The following is an 18,736-nucleotide window of genomic DNA, read 5'->3' on the forward strand; positions in this document are numbered from 1 at the left end:
CAGTCACCCTACAATCTCACATTCCTCCATGAACAACAGCGCAACTCTCATCCCCTCTGACCAAGTCATAATTGCCGCCAAGGGCAATCACATCACCGCTGCAGATATCTCTCATGCCTTATTCTATGCCAATTCTCGGCTGTTGGCCATGCGCCTGCATGTTGACAAGAGTTTTGCCACTGCCATGCCTGGCTATGCACAAGCATTCTACACCCTGATGAAATGGGAGATGGAGGTAGGTAGCTGGCCATGCTGATATTCCCTTGCCCTCATCTTTCCCCTGTCATATAGACCTTTGTCACACCTTTCATCAATATATGTTTTATCACCCGGTTGTCCGCTGTTATTCCCAAACTTATCAAGGATGTGCTCTCAATCATGACCGCGCACACATTGGTGGACCAGCAACTGGATGTCCATGCCATTTTGCAGGATATCAAGGCATTGTGCCTATCTGTGGATTCAAACAAATCTGATGATTATGATATTGCTCACATGCAAGACTATTTTAATGACTGGTGGAAGGACACACTTGGTTGTTGCCAGGTTTCAGATATGTTGCCCAAGTCATCTGTCCAAGATGTGATGGAATTTGGTGGGATGGCACTTTTCACACCTTGTGAGTTCATACACCGGATGCACCGGATGCACCGGATACTTATATCATCCATGATAGCCTGATCATGTCAAGACTGGCCTTCTCCCATATATCCTCCAAGGGCCGGATGATCTGAAAGATAAAGCCAGTTCAGCATCTCTTGCACAGTGTCACCAGACAACAATTGGTAGAGAGTTGATGGATATATTGCAGAGCAAGATGATGAATCTGAGAAGTTCATGTGATCACTTGACCGGATTGGTTGGGCCAATTGAAGAAATCACCAGGGCTGTGTCGTCATCACAGGCACTCATTGACCGGTTAAATATTGATGACAGTGTATCTACATCATAGTGAAGTACAACCTGATGGCTGCTGGTATCCGGTCAATATGTTATACCCTCATACAATCATGTCATTTTCACCAGAATGTAAAAATCAGGTCGTGTGAATGTCCGGCTATTTTACCCAATTAACATCTGACTGGGTATTTATCAACATCAGTGTTTTCCCGCCGCTTAATTGTTTTGGCAAGACATGGTTGCAATCCCACTAGACTGGGCCCTGTACCAGACATACCTTGCCGGTGAATTGGTGCACGAGATTTTCATGTCTACAATTCTACACCGACCGGTAAAGGATATGGACCTTGGACTCTTGGATATCGACACTTGTATAGCTTTGGAGCAGCTCGCCAATGTGATGGCAACTGCTTACTCTAATGCCGGTACGTATTCCGGCGCATCACTCTGTTCCGGTCAACTAACTGGCAGAGAAAGTCCATCTTCGAATAGACATGGTTAGATACAATGATGCCCTTGACAAAGACGAATCCGGTCGAAGTGAAAACCGAGAGGAGATTCTTTTCGGCAGATTCCCCCCTGAAGAGGAGCGTTTCTTGACAACCCCATCTGTTGTCATTGATTCCGGAGGTAGAATAATTGTGTGGTATTTGCCTGGAGCACTGACCGGTATGATGGTGGTTGGTCTTCTTTCCATTACCATGTGTCATTCTATCTTACCCTGATGTATAATAGACGGATATTTATGGTGCAACACGTTCCATGGGTGGTTTGTTGAGGCATAGCATCACAACAGGTAAGACTTCTCAATGGAGGACCCATCAGTCCAATTTCCACCCAAGTCTGGATGGGATGATCACCCCCGGTTGTATCAATATATCTCCTGCATGGTTTCAGCAAGGAAGAGAGGTACGTCCGGTCGACATGCATTGAAATCTCTGGTTTGATATCTTGTAGACACATGGCTTCCTGAATCTTGACCCGGAAGATGGGTTCTCACCAGAGGTATCTGCGGCACTGAAAGGTGATGCTGGTCACCAGATTACGGCATCCCTTCAAAGGTCCGGACTCATTGTCTCTGCTGCACTTCGAGTCATGCACCCGGATCTTTATTGGGCCGGAATGGAAACTCAAGTCAGGCTTGGTACATGGGCTGCTAGATATCAATTGGATGAGATGCAACATCATCTTTGATGTTGGACATCTGTTTTCAATGTGGTATCGGTCATATGCAATCGCTGGACACCCCCTCATTGAGATCCCAAATGTCGACCGGCAGCATTTGATATCATGACAACCTCTGGTATTTATCAGCCGGTCGTCATGGATTTTATGAACCTTGGAATCAAGTTTCTATACGACTCAGGCTCAATGTTGGCTTCATCGTGTCAACTTGTGAGACATTACATGAATGTGGAAGAGGGTAACTGGATTGTCACTGCATGGTACATGCGAGACAGCATCCACAATTTTGTTGGGACTCCGAGCACAGAGTATGCAAAATATGACCATGTAAATATTTAGCAAGTGACTGCATATATTCATGCACATATATATTTCCGGTGAATCATATAGATATTCCAGTGTTGTTCTGGGAGTTCTCATTCATTAGATAGACTGGTTGGTATGCTAAGGTACTATATTGATATGGTTTTGTATGCACTGGGTGGGTATTCAAGCTGTACCGGATGAGCGCTGTCGATTAGTATACTCTTTACCGGATGTTATTTCCTTCACATACCTAGTGGTATGCTCTGCATCTACCAGATTATATTTCCTTACTCTACCGGATGGAATATCCTACCAGCCCACCCGTCTGTGACCTTGATGTACCTGCCCACCCGTCTGCGTTGTGCACCTCAGGTACCGGCCCACCCGTCTGCGTTGTGCACCTCAGGTACCAGCCCACCCATCCATATTGTGCACCTCAGGTACCGGCCCACCCATCTGTGTTGTGTACCTCAGGTACCGGCCCACTCATTCATGTTGTGCACCTCGGGTACCGGCCCACCCGTCTGCGTTGTGTACCTCAGGTACCGGCCCACTCATCTTCCATTGCACCCTAACACCCGGCCCACCCGTCACCATTGGACCTCATATACCGGCCCACCCGTCTCCATCACACCCATCTCTCTGGCCCACTCATTTACGTTGCACCACATTCCTCCAGCCCACTCGTCTCCATCGCACACTATATTCACTGCTATTCATATAGTACATTCCTATATAATCATCTACACTATATACCACCGGCCCATCTGGTTGCATCAGGTACACACCACCCTCAGCCCACTCGTCTACCATGGTACACTTATTCCTCAGCCCACCCATCTACCATGGTACACTTATTGCCATGGGCCCACATGGGCTGGCCCGCCTGTATTGCTACATTGTCACCCTCAGCTGTCCGTCTAATACGGGTGAATTCACTGAAGGGGCTCGGGCGCGGGTGTTGGAGAGTGTAAAAGTGAAAACAACCAGCGGTACAAGGAATGCACTGGGTGATTGTTCCAGATGTGGGGTAGAGCACCGGGAGGTACTTCTTGTATCATGTGGACTGCATTTTTGTGATCTGTCAAAATGGAGTAGGGTTCTTGCGGGTTAGCGTGAATAGCTAGTAAGTGTGAGGCACGAGCACGTGACACGAATGATATTGTCTCCTCAGCTTCCTCTTTCTTGTCCTCGCTGTTAGTCTTCCACCAAGGCTTATCATTAGTGGGATTCAAAGTAAGATTTTGAACGTTCAAGAAATGCACTGAAAGTGCGTTGAAACATTTTCTCTCAACTCAATTCCAATCTACATGCAACGTCTACACTCAAATCCTAGTGTCCTGGTTTGCCCGGATTTTCTCATTGATCCATACCAAGCTAGCCATGCTAGCCTCGTCACTCCCATCATCACTGAGGTGCAACTTGTGGCATGTTCAAAAGTCCCAGAACCAGTGCGGAGCTTTTAGTGCTTCCAGCTACTACTAGTACTGGCTGAGTACTGGTTGTTACAGGCTGCTACAGTCGCTTCAAAAGAAGCGCGCTGCTACAAGTCACTTGGCTTGGCAGTGGGTTTCCTGATGTGAGACCCCATTTGTATTTCCATTTTTACGTCTTCCTGTTCCCATGTTTTTTCCCCTTTGGTAGTCAGAACTTCAAAGCTTCCATAACATCGGTGCAATATACAGTGTACTACTACGTACCACATCATCTCAAACAACCAGTTTGTTTTTCAAACTTTCGTTAGCCATAACTTCGCAGTAGTAAATTTTACAGTAGGTTGACAGTCAGTAAACCTCGTACATACATACATGGCAAGTTACTTGAAGTAATGATACAACATTGTGACGTATGATGAGGTGACACGATCGCTTCTTGGACCGCTACCAAGTGGCACCCCAGCAAGGACCCCAGACACCAGCCATCAACAACGCGCCTAACAGCGCTAAACGTTGCTCAATGGCGACAAGCCGCCGCAAACAGCTCTCAATTCCAACACCTTAACAACCTAGCTCTATACTAAGATAAACAAATCACAAAAACAACTAAGAAAATGTCATCCAACGACCCCATTACTCCGTCGCAAAACACGGAACCAAAAACACGAGGCAGAAAAGCCACAGCTAGCAAAGCTCTTCTATCCGCAAGCAAAAGCCTAGAGGAACATTTAGCAGGCACAGGAATCAGAATGGATATCATCACCATAATCTCAGCAAGAAAACACCTTAACATGAACGGAATGAACTTATCAACTGCAGGAGGAACCATAACGAACATTGTTGGCGCTCTACTGGAAATGAGTCTAACTTCCAACTTAGGAGCAGTATACATGGAATCGCTCAGAGCCATAGCAATCATCCTCTACGACGTAGAACAAACTATTGATACTAACAACATCCTAAACAAAATAGCAGCCCTACTCGGAGGCCCAATTGCAACCTTAGACGAGAAAGTAGAAGTGTTAGAAGCTTTGATGGAGACCCACACAACTACATTGAGAGAAGCAGTCGAAGAGGTACGCACTCAACTAGATAAATCAGCATCAGGAATAGAAAAGGTGGTTGTAACGGCCACCCAAGCTACTAATCAACCCAAGATGAACGCAGAGGCACCAGCAAGGTCTGAAGGACCTCGCACTTATGCCTCCGCAGCGAAAACAGAAAACCCAAAAAGACTGACGAAAATTCTTTCACGCAGCGAAGCCCAAGCAAGACAGATTCTAATCGACAGAAGATCTATCTCAACTCCAAACACCCTCAAGGAACTCAGCGAGGCTCAATTGGTAGCGAAAGCTACACTCGCCCTAGAACTCATGGCCAAGGAAGGAACAACAGCACCAAAGGATATAGCGATACTGTCGGCAAGGAAACTACCCCATGGAGGGATACTCTACGAACTCAACGCACCGATATCGGCGGAATGGCTCAATGTCCCAACAAATAGAAGTACTTTCTCAATCACTTTGACGCTAACGCTATCATTAAAGACAGATCATACCACCTTATAATAGAGAACGTCCCAATCTCCTTCGACCCTGACTCAAAGGCAACCATAGCGGAAATAGAAGTCAAGGGTGGATTACAAATGAACTCGATCTCAAAGATACGATACATCAAACCAGTAGCAAGAAGGAGCCCAACCCAAAGATCAGCACACGTCGCGCTCACTCTCAACTCCAAAACAGCCACCAATCAGATCATCAGATTCGGATTATCCATTGAGGGAAAGAAAGTATACGGTAGGAAATTGCTAACAGAACCCACAAGATGTCTAAAGTGTCATACCTTCAACAGAGGCCACATTGCCATGGACTGCCCCAAAGACAATGACACATGTGGAACATGCGGAGCGGAACATCACACGACAACCTGCAAGGTCGACGACCCAGCATTTTACCACTGCATCAACTGCAAAGAGGATGGACACGGATCATGGAGCAGAGAATGTCCAGTCTTTATTGGAAAATGGAACGCACAAAAAGCAAGAAACGACGAAGCCCGGTGTAGGTGAGGAATGTAGGATGATAGAAAGTGGGTGGTATGAGATATACTCAGATGGTCCTCTGTGCGCAAATCTAATGTCGGCCCAAGGGGATTGCTACTGAGAAGGTTCCTCTATATATATTAGTGGAGGGAAACACTGAACCAGGCTGTCGGATAAGCCTGGTGAGGCGTGCGACAATGAGCGAAGCGCGAAGAGCGAAAGCGCTATGGAGCGCTACTGAGCGATGAGTATGATAGCACGCGTGCGGGTGGTGGAGCGCAGCGACTCTTAAGTGAGTCGAGAGACAGGTAAGACAATGTCTGTATAAAGAATATGAGAGCTGGCGCTCGTGTCGGCTCTGGTGCTTGGTGTTGGTCAGCGGGTTTGACAGAGATTTTAGACTTAGAGTCCAACATTTTGTGCGGGAAGAAGAAGATAATCATTCTACATTGAGGCAAGGTATATATATTCTAAGTAGCGTTAAGCGCTGTCAAGCGCTAAAGCGAGCCGGAAAGCGAAGCGAGTATGAGGTGATATGTAATAAGGGTCCGTGACGAAACATACAGAATATGTGCACAAGCGCCAGAGATATGTCAGAATACATGAGAATAAAATAGGAATACATACCGACGAACTGAATGGACATGGAATGGATGGACGGAGGACGAGCGACGGAACCGAGGATACATGTGCTGATGCGCGACTGAAGCGCCTGTGCGCACGAGCAGCCAACAAAGTGCCAAGTGCGCAGAATGAGATACGGGTCGCACTGTGTTTGGAAGGTGTTTAGGGCATTGTAGAATTAGCTCTCTACAAGGCCACAGAGATGTCAGTCTCTACACCAGTATACTTACTTCCCAACAGACGATCCGCTAACATGGGAAACAATGGAAGGCCAATCAGAAGATCCAAACGACCAGCAACACAACCAGCATGACATCGCACCTCAAGACCACACGCAAGGATGGAAAATGGTCCACCAGCTCCGACGACCGCAGAATAAAGATAGACACAGAACCAACTCTAACCACATCCCTCTAGGCACCCAATCAAGATTAACGGAAGCATGGACGCACTCTCACGTACAAGAAAGGAATACGAGAGACAATGAAACACCCCAGCCAACACCACCGGAAAACCATCATCAAACCACCCCTCCACGCTGGGAACTATCACCTAACCATCAAGCTGCGTACTATAGCGAACAAGAACCTGCAAACTGGAACTAATGCCGGACACAACCAATGAACCCCACGCCAGGACCGACCTCAGAATATGGCAACAGAACCTCCGCAAATCGCTAAATGCATGGGAACATATGCTCAGAAACCTCGACCCCGATAAATACGACATTGCGTGCATCCAAGAGCCGTATCTTAACCCAGTAAATCTCGCAAACGCCTCGAACCTCAGCCGATTCTAGGATGTGGTATATCCATCAAATCATCACGCAAATCTGACCCGCTCCCAAACTCTCACCCTAGTCAACAAATGAATCTCAAAAAACAACTGGCATATAATCCATGTAAACTCGCCGAACGTCATGGCCATTGAACTGATAAGTCCCCATGGAAAGGTGCGCATATATAATGTATACAATCAATGTGAAAACAACAGCACACTCCATTTCATGGAGAGACACATGCGTACTGAAAATAATGTAAGACGCAACCATGAAGGTCTCGCTCAAGGTGAAAACCAACTGGACGAACATATGATATGGCTCGGTGACTTTAACCATCACCACCCTATGTGGGAATTAGCCAATAATGCACACTTATTTACTGCAGCCAATTTAGACGCTGCAGGAACCCTCATTAACCTCTTAGCGCTGTACAATATGACACAAGTACTCCCACCAGGGGTAGCAACCCTCGAAGCCTCAAACACAAAGAACCTTACTCGACCAGACAACGTCTTTTGCTCAGATGGAATGGAACAAGTCTTCACGCAATGCGAGGTCATGTACCACCTCCACCCAGTAATCACTGATCATTTCCCCATCATTAGCACATTAGATCTCAGCCCAGAACGCATCAACACCATCCCACGCCTCAACTACTGCACAGCAGAATGGGACACATTTAACGAAGCACTAGAACGAAGACTGGCAATGCACCCCCCAGCTGAGCTCACATCTGTAGCTGAGTTTAACACAGTGTTCACAAAACTCACACAAATCATAGCAGTTACCATTAACGAGCACGTTCCAAGGGTCAAACCATCCCCTTACTCGAAAAGATGGTGGTCGAAAGACCTAGATCAAGAAAGAAAATCAACACACAAACTTGGAAGAGAATCAAGACACCGCCTAGCCCAACACAATCACCCGATACACAAAGAATACTGAATCGCGCACAACTGATTCTCCGAATCTATCAAGAAGGCCAAAGAAGATCATTGGAAGGTTTGGCTAGAATCACTGACATCAACAGATATGTGGAATTTCCACCGATATGCCACCAGCAACCCTGCAGACCAAATCCAAACCCGCATCAAGACACTCAAGGATCCAAGAAACGAACAGCAGGACAACACCATGCAAGATAACGCCCGCAAGAGCGAATTATTGTATCAGACCTTCTTCCGCCAACCCCCCGAAGATGACCATGTAGACCCAAATTTCGTCTATGAAGCTCCCATTTGCAAATTCAGGCCAATCACTAACCAGCAAATCTACAGAGCAATAGCCCGTCTCTCACCGCACAAAGCTCCAGGACCGAATGAAATCAGCAACGTAGTATACATGAAAAGTGCACATCTATTAGTCACATACCTCGGCCCGCTATTCAGAGCAACCTTCACCCTCGAAGTATATCCAGAGCAATGGAAGAAGTCCTCAACAATAGTACTACAGAAACCAGGAAGGCCGGACTACAGCCTCCCAAAAGCTTACAGACCAATAACTCTCCTTGACACCATGGCTAAGATTCTCTCCTCGTGTGTAGCAGACGATCTAACGTACATTGCAGAACAACACAACCTTCTCCCCGTGACACACTTTGGAGGCCGCCCAGGCAGATCAACGACAGACTCACTGCACGTACTAATGAAATTTATCACAGATGCCTGGGCATCCAAAAACTGCTTCGTATTGGTACTCTTCCTCGACGTCAAAGCCGCATTCCCCAGTGTAGTAGTACAAAGACTCCTCCATGATCTCAAGAAAGCCAGAATACCCGCAGAGTATATTGAGTGGTACAAGAGAAGGCTAGCAAACAGAACAACAACACTCTGCTTCGATGACTTCGTATCAGCACCTTTTGACGTACAAGACGGAGTAGACCAAGGATGCCCATTATCACCCCTTGCCTTTATCTTTTACAATTCTGACATACTGAATGTTGCAGACAAAAGACCGAGCAAAGGAGAACTCAGTCTGGGATTCCTAGATGACATTGCAATTGCTGCAAAGGCCAAAACATATGAAGAAGCCAATGCAAAACTGGCGAATATGATGTCCAAACCAGGAGGAGCACTTGCATGGAGCGAAGAACACAACGCTGAATTTGAGCTCGACAAAACAGCGCTAATATGCCTATCGCGAAAGAGAATCCTGAGCCCAACCGAACCCAGGAAAACAATCCCTGTACCACGCCCAGCCATAATGATAAGCGGTCGTGTCATTCAACCATCAAGCTCACACAAATTCTTAGGAGTAATTATCGACCAAGAACTGCGCTTCAAGGAACATGCTGACTATGCTCTTGCCAAGGGAACCAAGTACATGTTAGCCTGCAACAGGATGATAAGGCCAACGAAAGGACTCAGAGGAAGATGGATGCGCAGACTATACCAAGGAGTTATCGTTCCAAAGATGTTATATGTGGCTGACATATGGTGCGCAGGTATATTAGCAAAGAGCAAGGGAAACAAAGCAGGAGGAAGAGGATCCCATGGCTTTGCCTCAAGAATGGCCAGAGTACAAAGAATGGCAGCCTTACTCGTCACAGGAGCGATGCGCTCAACTCCGACTGATCTAATTGACATTCATGCTAACATTAAACCCTTTCAACAGACTCTCCGCCAAATATGCCACAGGGCGATACTCAGGCTAGTAACTCTGCATGAGGACCACCCACTCAACAAGAGCATCAGAACCACATACAACTTCTACGCAAGGCGCGAATTCAAGAAAGAGAAACGCCACCCATCCCCCATTCACAAACTCATCAGCGAGTTCAAGCTAAACCCATTGACGATAGAAACCATCCAACCCGTACGGCACTACACGAAATGGATCCCAGACATAGAAGTCCATATCGCAGAATCAAAGACAGCAGCTTACCTTGAAGACACACTGGCCGTGGAAGAGTTGCGGGTATACTCAGATGGCTCGGCCATAGAGGGAGGGGTAGGAGCAGCAGCGGTGCTAATGGAGGGAGAGCAGAAGGTGAAGGAGAGATGATTCTATCTAGGAGGGGTAGGAGAACACATGGTGTATGAAGGAGAGATAGTGGGCATGCTGCTCGCAGTGCAGCTATTGGAAGAAGAGATGAGAGGAAGGAGAGACGTCCCAACCATGGCACTGGGAGTGGACAACCAGGCGGCGGTACACGCAACGATGGCATTCCAATCTAAACCGGGACATTACCTCATGGACATGTTCCATGATGAACTGCGTGAGCTACTCACAGACAACGAGAACAGGAATCGCAAACTGGTGGTCAGATGGACAGCGGGGCACATCGGAATAGAAGGCAACGAAGAAGCAGATGAAGAGGCGAAAAGAGCTGCAAAAGGGGAATCATCAGACGGACACCTGCTACCCCACTCCCTCCGCAAAGCAGACAACTCACCAGTAACCCTCCCAAGAAGCAAATCAGCAATCAAACAATCATTCAACAATCATCACCAAAACTTCAAAACCTATATATGGCCAGCGGAGGTCATCTCATGACATACCATCGGTCAACAGCCCCAGCAGGGTGACCTAGGCCCATCATGATGGATTAACTTCATGTCGTCCATATATGCGCGGATCAGGAATCGCTGTTGAGGATCAATTTTTCGTCATATGTAGGATGTATGCTAGTTTCTCATCATGTACTAGTCATTGCGAAACCTTTAGAACTGCCGGGACACTTATAATGCACTACCAGACTGATATTTCAGGATAAGCACATATCATTGTATTGCCACATGGTATGCATTACAGAAATCTACGACATGCATGATTGAAACTCTAAGGCGCTGAGTGATGACAAAAGTCCAAAATGGTACAATGGCACAACAGCAATACAAATGGAAAAGCAGCGAGTGATGGTGCGCAGACAGCAACAGACAGCAATTCGAGAGTAAATGAGACAAGTGGTGAACTAGTTCTGAAGCAGTTAGACTAGTATACAAGGAATAAGAAATCTCGTACCAGAGAATGCCAAGTTACTTTCGACCCTTGCGTTTCTTACCAGCGCTCTTGTTGCTCTCGCCCGCCTTGGCCCGCTTGCCTTGTTTTGGATGTTTTGCTGGAGAAGGGGCAACTTCGGATTCCGCGTCGGTCAGTGGGCTATCGCTATCAACCAGAAGCTCCGCAGATGGGCGCTTTTTAGACACGACAGTATGGGGCACAGTGGCGACTGAGGCAGGCTTCGGCGAATGATTAGTAGGAGCCGATACTCGTGCAGGAGACGGAGTAGGTGCAGGAGGAACATGAGCACCCGAACTCGAAGAAGCATGTTGAGTGGTAGGTTTGATGGGGTGAGGTCTAGGAATGGGCCTTGCAGCTGGCGACACAATCAGGTCTTCTGGAGGAGGGGTAGTTGCAGGAGAGGATGGTTCCCTTCTTGATGTAGATGTGGTAGTCGTAGCGTCCATCATTGATGTTTCGGAGTCAAGCTCGAGAGGTGTTTTATTGGTCTGTACGTCAACAGGTCCAGGCCGAAGGAAAGACAAGTGAAAAAATGTATCATAAAATAAAATAAAACCGCACCTCAGCCCATCCCTTTATTGTACGCATCGCAAATTGTTTCTTCATTAAAGCATAGTCATCTTCTTCATCTTCGTTTTCGCTAAGGTTGAAGTCGAGTACACCCTTCTTATTAGTGAAGACTGCACTTCAAAATTACAGGGCTTGAATATATCATGCGGGCGTGAAAAAAAAAACACTCACTTGTTCCACCACTCAAGGAGGGACTTTGCCCAATCGGGGTCGGGTGCCTCGCGGATAGCTTTGATGGTGTGGTAGTATGCATCATGGTAACTGTATTTTCCGTCGCTCTCAGACCACTTGTCACGCGAGGAGATACCATAGCGAGCCTGCCACTGGTAGATTAAATCAGGTGTTAATATAGTATTGGAAAACGTACTTGAATAAAGGCATAGGCAATGTGTTCCGCCTCTACCTTTTGCATGTTGTGAAGTTTTGCGTTGCCAGAACGAACAGTAGTCTTCTCTCCGTCGTCGATGAGTGCAGAGGAAGGACTCATGTAAATATGCCTTAGAACCTGAATGTACGAGGAGTGTGTCAATAAACCTAATTCTATCAAAAAAAACCCTTACTCATTTAAGGAGATAGCCTTGCAAAAATCCTTCCTGGACATTATCGGGGTCGAAGTCTTTTCCCGGAGGATCGCCGGCATAAGCAAGTGCCGGCCAAACACTTGCATGAACTTTGATCTCGCCATTTTGGAGTTGTGCTTGAACTCTGTAAAGGAATGAGAGATAACACTAAATTAGAATTGTTGTAAATGTACTTTCTTGGCTTTTCTTGATAGGATTTCATGTGCTTGATTGGACAGAGCATACCAGCAAGCTGTGGGTGATTCATGCCCATCCTGGCACGAGACTTCGAATGGTCCGAGTAGATAGGAGGATGCAAGCCATTGTTGTCAGGGTCAGCAGCTGCATAACGCCCTATAAAGGGCTTGAGATGACTTGCATCTTCAGAGCGAATCTGACCAATGATATCTTGCATCTGTTTGCGATAAGTCAACACAAAAAATTGCGTACATACAGCAACCCTAGAGACGTACCTCAGCAAGAATCCTATCTAGTTCTCTTCGTTGCTTCTTGTTACCTCTAGCAAGCACACCCAGATGTGGCGCCAACAGAACAATCCTCTGAAAGGTATTCATGTGATGCTCTTGGACGTCCTTAGTCCTATGAAGAAATTAGTTGCTTAAGAAATGTTGACAAGATTTAGATACGTACAGATGTGCGAGCATCTCCTTGCGCTCCTTTTTAGCAGCTTCGTCTTCTGGCTCGGATAAGTCTTGTGGAGCCTCATCTTGCCTCACCAGATTGGCAGTGCAGAATACATCCCTCAGACTGCAGAACATGTCGATGCCACGAGGTATCCAACGTGCAATATGTAAGCATTGATCCCTCGGGCTCGTTCCCCTCCTACTATTACTAGACAATGCATTAATAATACCTTAAACAAAGTGATGTGATCATTACCTTTCGTGACTACCACCCCGATTGCCTTTTCTATAGATATATGCGCTATTAGTAGACTGATCTTAGATTATTGAATGACCCAGACTTACTTGGCTACCTTTTTTGCATGTTTTCTAGCCTCCTTGCGAGGCTTGGCTTTGATTTGTGGAGACGGAATGGATTCAATATCTGATGAAGATGAGTCATCTCCTGATCCAGATGATTGGGAGGACGAATCACTATCAGAATCTGAGAGGATTACTGCAGGAGTAGGTCGTTTTGAGCCTTTTTTGTGAGCCATGGCCACGATGGAGCTAGGAGGTAAGATGAGATAAAGTGTAACTTAATCGTGCTGAGAGATGCATTGTTTTGACATATTGATATCGGGGTTTGAATCCACCTTGCCTCTGCGGCGCGGCCTCGAACTGCCATAATCAGCCGCATCATGATCTCATCAACATATATTTGCCTTCAACCTGGTCTTGTCCGATGAAAATGTCCAGATTCAATTTGCCCTGGACGTGTAAGCTGTTGCTAGGTGTGTGAGCCAAACTTTACATTCTTCGCAGTGAGGATCTTAGGTGTGTGTCCTGAGCTTCTGAAATTTGGATCAACGGCTCATTTCTGTCCGCCTTCAGAATAGACTTATCTAGATGTCGTGAATCATCACATTCACCTTGTCTGTATGTAGACATGACAAATCAGAATGGTTCCCTGATACAAGTACTTGAATGTGCGATGTTATCAGTTCAGTTCATCCAGCCATGCTTGTTGCCCCTCACTGTGTGCTTTTGCACTACACCCTCACTTCGCACTTTTAATCTATATGGATCTGCCTTGTCTTGCGTGCGGCAGGACCTTTACAGCTCAGAAGAAACTCTCTGCGCATGTTTCGCAGTGCTCACGCAAACAGGCCTTGAAACTTGCTGACCCGCTGTACCACACCAAGAAAAAGCGAAAGTCGGACAAGGCAAGCAGCAAGAAATCCAAACAAGCACGGAGTGATCGTGCAGAATTAATTCAACTAGGTGTTGACAATGAGGGCCCGCAAGATTATGCAGACATGGATATGGGTGCCAATGCCATAGATTTTGAACAAGTGAGGTTTATTAACAGCTTCACCGTGATCTGATATTTAGACTACATATTGTGTTACAGCCCGAAAGTATTGCAGGACCATCAAACATCCCCCGTTCACCCTCACCTCCCCCAGTCACTTCAAAGTGCTCCGGATGTACAGTACGCATGCCTCGGCGCTTCATCGACTACCTCCCTGGATCAGCTACGCACCTCGCACATATGCCTCCCACTAACTGGCAGCAACGAGGGCGTGTTCCGCACGAAGTAGATGAATCTCAACATGTTCGAGCACCATCTCCATCCCCAGCACCTTCTTCTGAGCCAGAAGATCCCCGCCCTGCGTTCATCCCTTTCCAGACCGAACCCAACACCATGGGTCTTTATCGCATGTACCCAACACGTCCCACTTTAGCTCCAGAGGGTCTCTTGACCTTGGAGAGAGTGACGGATGCGCCAACCCTGGACAGTGACCAAGCGGCAGTTCATGGAGTGCACCCTGGTCTCTCTACACCTGAAATTAGCGCCAAGCACTTGTTTGATGGCTTCTCAAACCACACTTCCAGAGTTCTGATGGCGTGGCATTACTCTGGCACCAATAGTAACTCGGCGGTCAATGTCAATCGTCTTGCAGAGTTCTTAAGTTCAGATCCTCGTTGCTCCCTTGCTCACCTAAGTGGATTTAATTTCACGCGCGAAATGAAGCTGTTGGACAAGTACATCGAAGATAAGTCTAACCCCTTTCGAGAAGAATATGGATGGCGCCAATCTACTGTGAAGATCTGACTACCGAAGGAGAAGACGAAATTTCTATCAGAAGCCAATGCTCCTGAACTCGAAATTCCAGGTGTTTATCATTGTTCTTTGACCGACATCTCACAGTCATTCAATATGACACCGTTTGAACAGTTCTGGACTACACCTGATCATCGGACAGTAAAAGTTTTCGGGGAGGCATACACATCCCCTGCATTGATGGAAGCTTACAAAGAAATTAATGCGCTCCCTCATGACCCTGGAGATGACCTTGAGCGTATTGTTGCCTCGCTCATGGTGTGGTCAGATGCTACGCACCTGGCAAACTTTGGGGACGCCTCCCTCTGGCCATTTTACGTTTTTTTTGGGAATCAGTCCAAGTATACACGAGGCAAGCCGACAGCTCGTGCTTCACATCATTTGGCATATATTCCAACAGTACGTATCACTCATTTTCATTAATATTGGTATCTTACTATGTTTTGCTTCAGCTTCCAAATAATCTACAAGAAATCTATATGGATATCTTCGGCGAGGCTACATCGAGCGATGTTCATACGCATCTGAAATGCAAGTTGATGCAAGCAATATGGCAATTGCTTCTGGATGGTAAGTTTATGGAAGCATACAAACATGGAATAGTGATCCGGTGCTCTGATGGGATCACACGAAGAGTATATCCACGGTTCTTTTCATATTCGGCGGACTATCCTGAGAAGTAAGTACACATTTCATTTTACATGTGATCGGACATGAGGCATTAACATATTTTGCACTGCGCAGAGTTCTGCTTGCTACTATAAAGTTTCTCGGAGGGTGCCCCTGTCCACGCTGCCTGGTCAAGAAGGCAGATGTCTACAAGATGGGCATGAAACTCGACATGAAGCACCGCGTGACTAACAGACGCATTGATGACTTTCGACGACAGCGCAGTGTTGAAGAAGCACGTATTTTGATTTTTCGACTTGGAGTCCCTGTAAGTGGGAGCCGTGTCAAAGCAATTCTTGACGAAGCTTCGTATGTTCCAATTCATGTAAGCAACTCTACATATTCTATGTTTCTTTCACTAATACATGGGTTCAGTCTGCATTTTCTGAGAGACTTGCAGAATACGGATTGAACATGTTCAATATGTTTCTCGTCGACCAGCTTCATGAGTTTGAGCTCGGCGCATGGAAGGCCAAATTCACTCATTTGATGCGGATACTTCATGCAGCTGGAGGGAACACTATTCCAGATCTCAACAAACGGTAGTGTTTTTGGGCACATCATTGGTCTTACAAGCTCACTGTGTTTTACATTAGATACCGAAAAGTACCAACATTTGGCAGGGGGACTATTCGTCGCTTCCACAACAACGCCTCTGCCATGAAAAAACTTGCAGCCCACGATTTCGAGGACCTATTACAAGTAAGTCAACTTTAATGATCGTTGTTTATTTATTTTTAACTTCTCCAGTGTGCTATTCCCGTCTTCGAGAAGCTATTGCTGGACGACCATAATAAGATTGTGCTTGACCTTCTATTCGATCTCTCTGTTTGGCATGCATATGCCAAACTACGAATGCACACAGAAGACACGCTCGCATTGTTTGATACTGCAACCGTGGTCTTGGGCCAATCTGTCCGAAAATTCTTCAAGACTACGTGTAGCTACTACCATACAATGGAACTCCCTCACGAGTATGCGGCACGAGGACGTCGAGAGGCTGCATTAGCAGCCAAACAACCTTCATCTTCAGGTAAAGGGAAGCAGAAGTCCGGTCCCAAGTTCAAGGCCCTCAATTTGTCAACTTATAAGTTCCATGCTCTTGGACATTATCCTAACACAATCCGATGTTTTGGTACCACAGACAGCTTTTCCACACAGCCGGTAAGTTGATTTCAAATTGAACCATTGAAATATCTGATATCCTATTTTCAGGGAGAACTTGAACACCGGCGAGCGAAGCGCTGGTACCCGAGGACAGCCAAAAACAAGAAGACTATGATTGCTACAATGACTCGCCTCGAAGCCCGTGAACGTGTTATTGCACGAATTAACCAACGGCATCAAGAGTTAGTCAAGCCACCTCGCAAGCCACGCAAACGCACATCACCTGCCGCACACTATCACATTTCCAAATATCCGAAAGCATCTTATGATATGACTGCATGGCTCAGCGAACTCGAGGGAGACCCAGCGATCAAGGTAAGTAATTTCTTGTATGTTTAGGATCTATTAACATGATGCCATAGGACTTCATTCCGAGATTGAAGAACCATCTATTGGCAAGATTGCGTGATCTCAAGTACTCTGGAGATGAGCATGAATTCTCTGACGAGGACAGGAGCCAGGTGATTCTCGCTAACAATCAACTACATGAGCATACCATCCTGTGCATCAACTATACGACTTACGACCTTTGGCAAGAGCAAGATTCAATGAATCCATGAACTCATGCTGACATCATGATGTTGTCACATGAGAATGACGAGGACCAACATCCCTATTGGTATGCTCGTATTATCAAGGTATTCCACGTCAATGTTTGGTACTACAGTCCTGGTGTTTCTCAAGCAGCACCTACTCATATGCATGTACTATTCGTGCGTTGGTTTGGGCGAGATGTTGCCTTCAAAGCTGGGTGGTCTGCCAAACGACTCCATCGCATCGGATTTTTCAGCCGAGATGATCCTGACAGCTTCGGCTTTGTTGATCCCAATCAAGTGATCCGCGGAGTTCATTTAATTCCTGGATTTGAGTATGGACAGACTGACACTCGACTTGGGCCTTCATTTGTCCGTCCACACGAAGACAAGGACACAGACTTTTTGTATTTTTACGTGAATCAGTGTGTATTCCTAAGCTACTGCTATGGTAAATGCTAATGATCAATTTAGTTTCATAGATCGGGACATGTTTATGCGTTTCCGCGGAGGTGGTGTGGGCAACAAGATGCCAGAAGATCTATATGAACTTCTGCGGAGGGATGGTTCTATAGAGATTGCTGGTGAGAACGAGGAGCTTACATTCGGAGAGCCAGATCAACCTTGGGGAAGTGATGATGAAGATATTGACGAGGATGATGAGGAGGGCAGCGAGGGCAGTGAGGGCAGCGAGAGCAGCAAGGATGTGGATGAGGAAGATGTAATTGTAGCTGACGACGAGGAGGAGCTTGACGACGACATTCTCGAACAGGAGGGGTATGGTACTTTGTGATATGTATCTCAGTGAATATCATACAATAACAGACGATAATCAGACTTAGGATGGTATAGCATTTGAATATCATTTACTACTGATATACCAGCATCTATATGACATATTCCAGCTGTCGAGAATCATTGGACGCGGGATAAACTTTCCATTTCGGTCAGGAGCGATCATGTTGAATGGAGTGGCATGGCATTTTCGAAATACACTTATTGAGGGGCGGCTGGTCATCCAAATGGGACAGAAGTCAGACAACATGTATTAATGGCAGGGAATATCAGGCAGGATTCAGATTGAAAATAGTATATCATAGGGCAGCCATGATGATGACACATTATCATTGGAGTAGCAGACACATACAACGATGGTATACTACTCAACCACTCCACGTCATCATGATTGGATGCTTACATCAACGTCGCGACGGCATCACCCATGACCCAAAACAATTTGTCAGCAT

The 18,736-nt window shown here is 46.3% G+C and overlaps 6 protein-coding genes across 6 annotated transcripts; 4 read left to right on the plus strand and 2 right to left on the minus strand.

Annotated features, from left to right (window-relative positions):
* Positions 1-28: 28 nt before the first annotated feature.
* F5147DRAFT_772024 (uncharacterized protein) lies at positions 29-2,094 on the plus strand (the record flags this gene model as incomplete). Its single annotated transcript, XM_041441307.1, has 6 exons — positions 29-235; positions 292-619; positions 1,134-1,325; positions 1,378-1,580; positions 1,636-1,809; positions 1,858-2,094. 6 exons carry the CDS (start codon positions 29-31, stop codon positions 2,092-2,094), a joined length of 1,341 nt encoding a protein of 446 aa, XP_041294663.1.
* Positions 2,095-5,361: 3,267 nt separating this feature from the next.
* On the plus strand, positions 5,362-5,898 carry F5147DRAFT_573819 (uncharacterized protein; the record flags this gene model as incomplete). The annotated part of the gene is made up of 1 exon (XM_041431179.1): positions 5,362-5,898. A coding segment is annotated over one exon (537 nt), but the record flags the coding sequence as incomplete, so codon positions are not given.
* Positions 5,899-9,760: 3,862 nt separating this feature from the next.
* F5147DRAFT_525510 (uncharacterized protein) lies at positions 9,761-10,522 on the plus strand (the record flags this gene model as incomplete). The annotated part of the gene is made up of 2 exons (XM_041429978.1): positions 9,761-10,264; positions 10,325-10,522. Coding segments are annotated over 2 exons (702 nt in total), but the record flags the coding sequence as incomplete, so codon positions are not given.
* A 731-nt stretch (positions 10,523-11,253) lies between these two features.
* F5147DRAFT_772028 (uncharacterized protein) lies at positions 11,254-12,296 on the minus strand (the record flags this gene model as incomplete). The annotated part of the gene is made up of 4 exons (XM_041441308.1): positions 11,254-11,727; positions 11,801-11,924; positions 11,981-12,132; positions 12,177-12,296. 4 exons carry the CDS (start codon positions 12,294-12,296, stop codon positions 11,254-11,256), a joined length of 870 nt encoding a protein of 289 aa, XP_041294666.1.
* Positions 12,297-12,369: 73 nt separating this feature from the next.
* F5147DRAFT_633526 (uncharacterized protein) lies at positions 12,370-13,556 on the minus strand (the record flags this gene model as incomplete). The annotated part of the gene is made up of 6 exons (XM_041432844.1): positions 13,359-13,556; positions 13,270-13,299; positions 13,021-13,221; positions 12,843-12,969; positions 12,564-12,784; positions 12,370-12,514 (listed from the first exon to the last, which is right to left on the minus strand). The coding sequence occupies exons 1-6, from the start codon at positions 13,547-13,549 to the stop codon at positions 12,370-12,372; spliced, it is 915 nt and encodes a 304-aa protein (XP_041294667.1). The 5' UTR covers positions 13,550-13,556.
* Positions 13,557-14,655: 1,099 nt separating this feature from the next.
* On the plus strand, positions 14,656-14,967 carry F5147DRAFT_551180 (uncharacterized protein; the record flags this gene model as incomplete). The annotated part of the gene is made up of 1 exon (XM_041430405.1): positions 14,656-14,967. A coding segment is annotated over one exon (312 nt), but the record flags the coding sequence as incomplete, so codon positions are not given.
* Between the last annotated feature and the right edge of the window lie 3,769 nt (positions 14,968-18,736).

Source organism: Suillus discolor (genome assembly GCF_016758755.1).
Source record: "Suillus discolor strain FC423 chromosome Unknown F5147scaffold_18, whole genome shotgun sequence".
NCBI classification, from domain to species: Eukaryota; Fungi; Basidiomycota; class Agaricomycetes; order Boletales; family Suillaceae; genus Suillus; species Suillus discolor.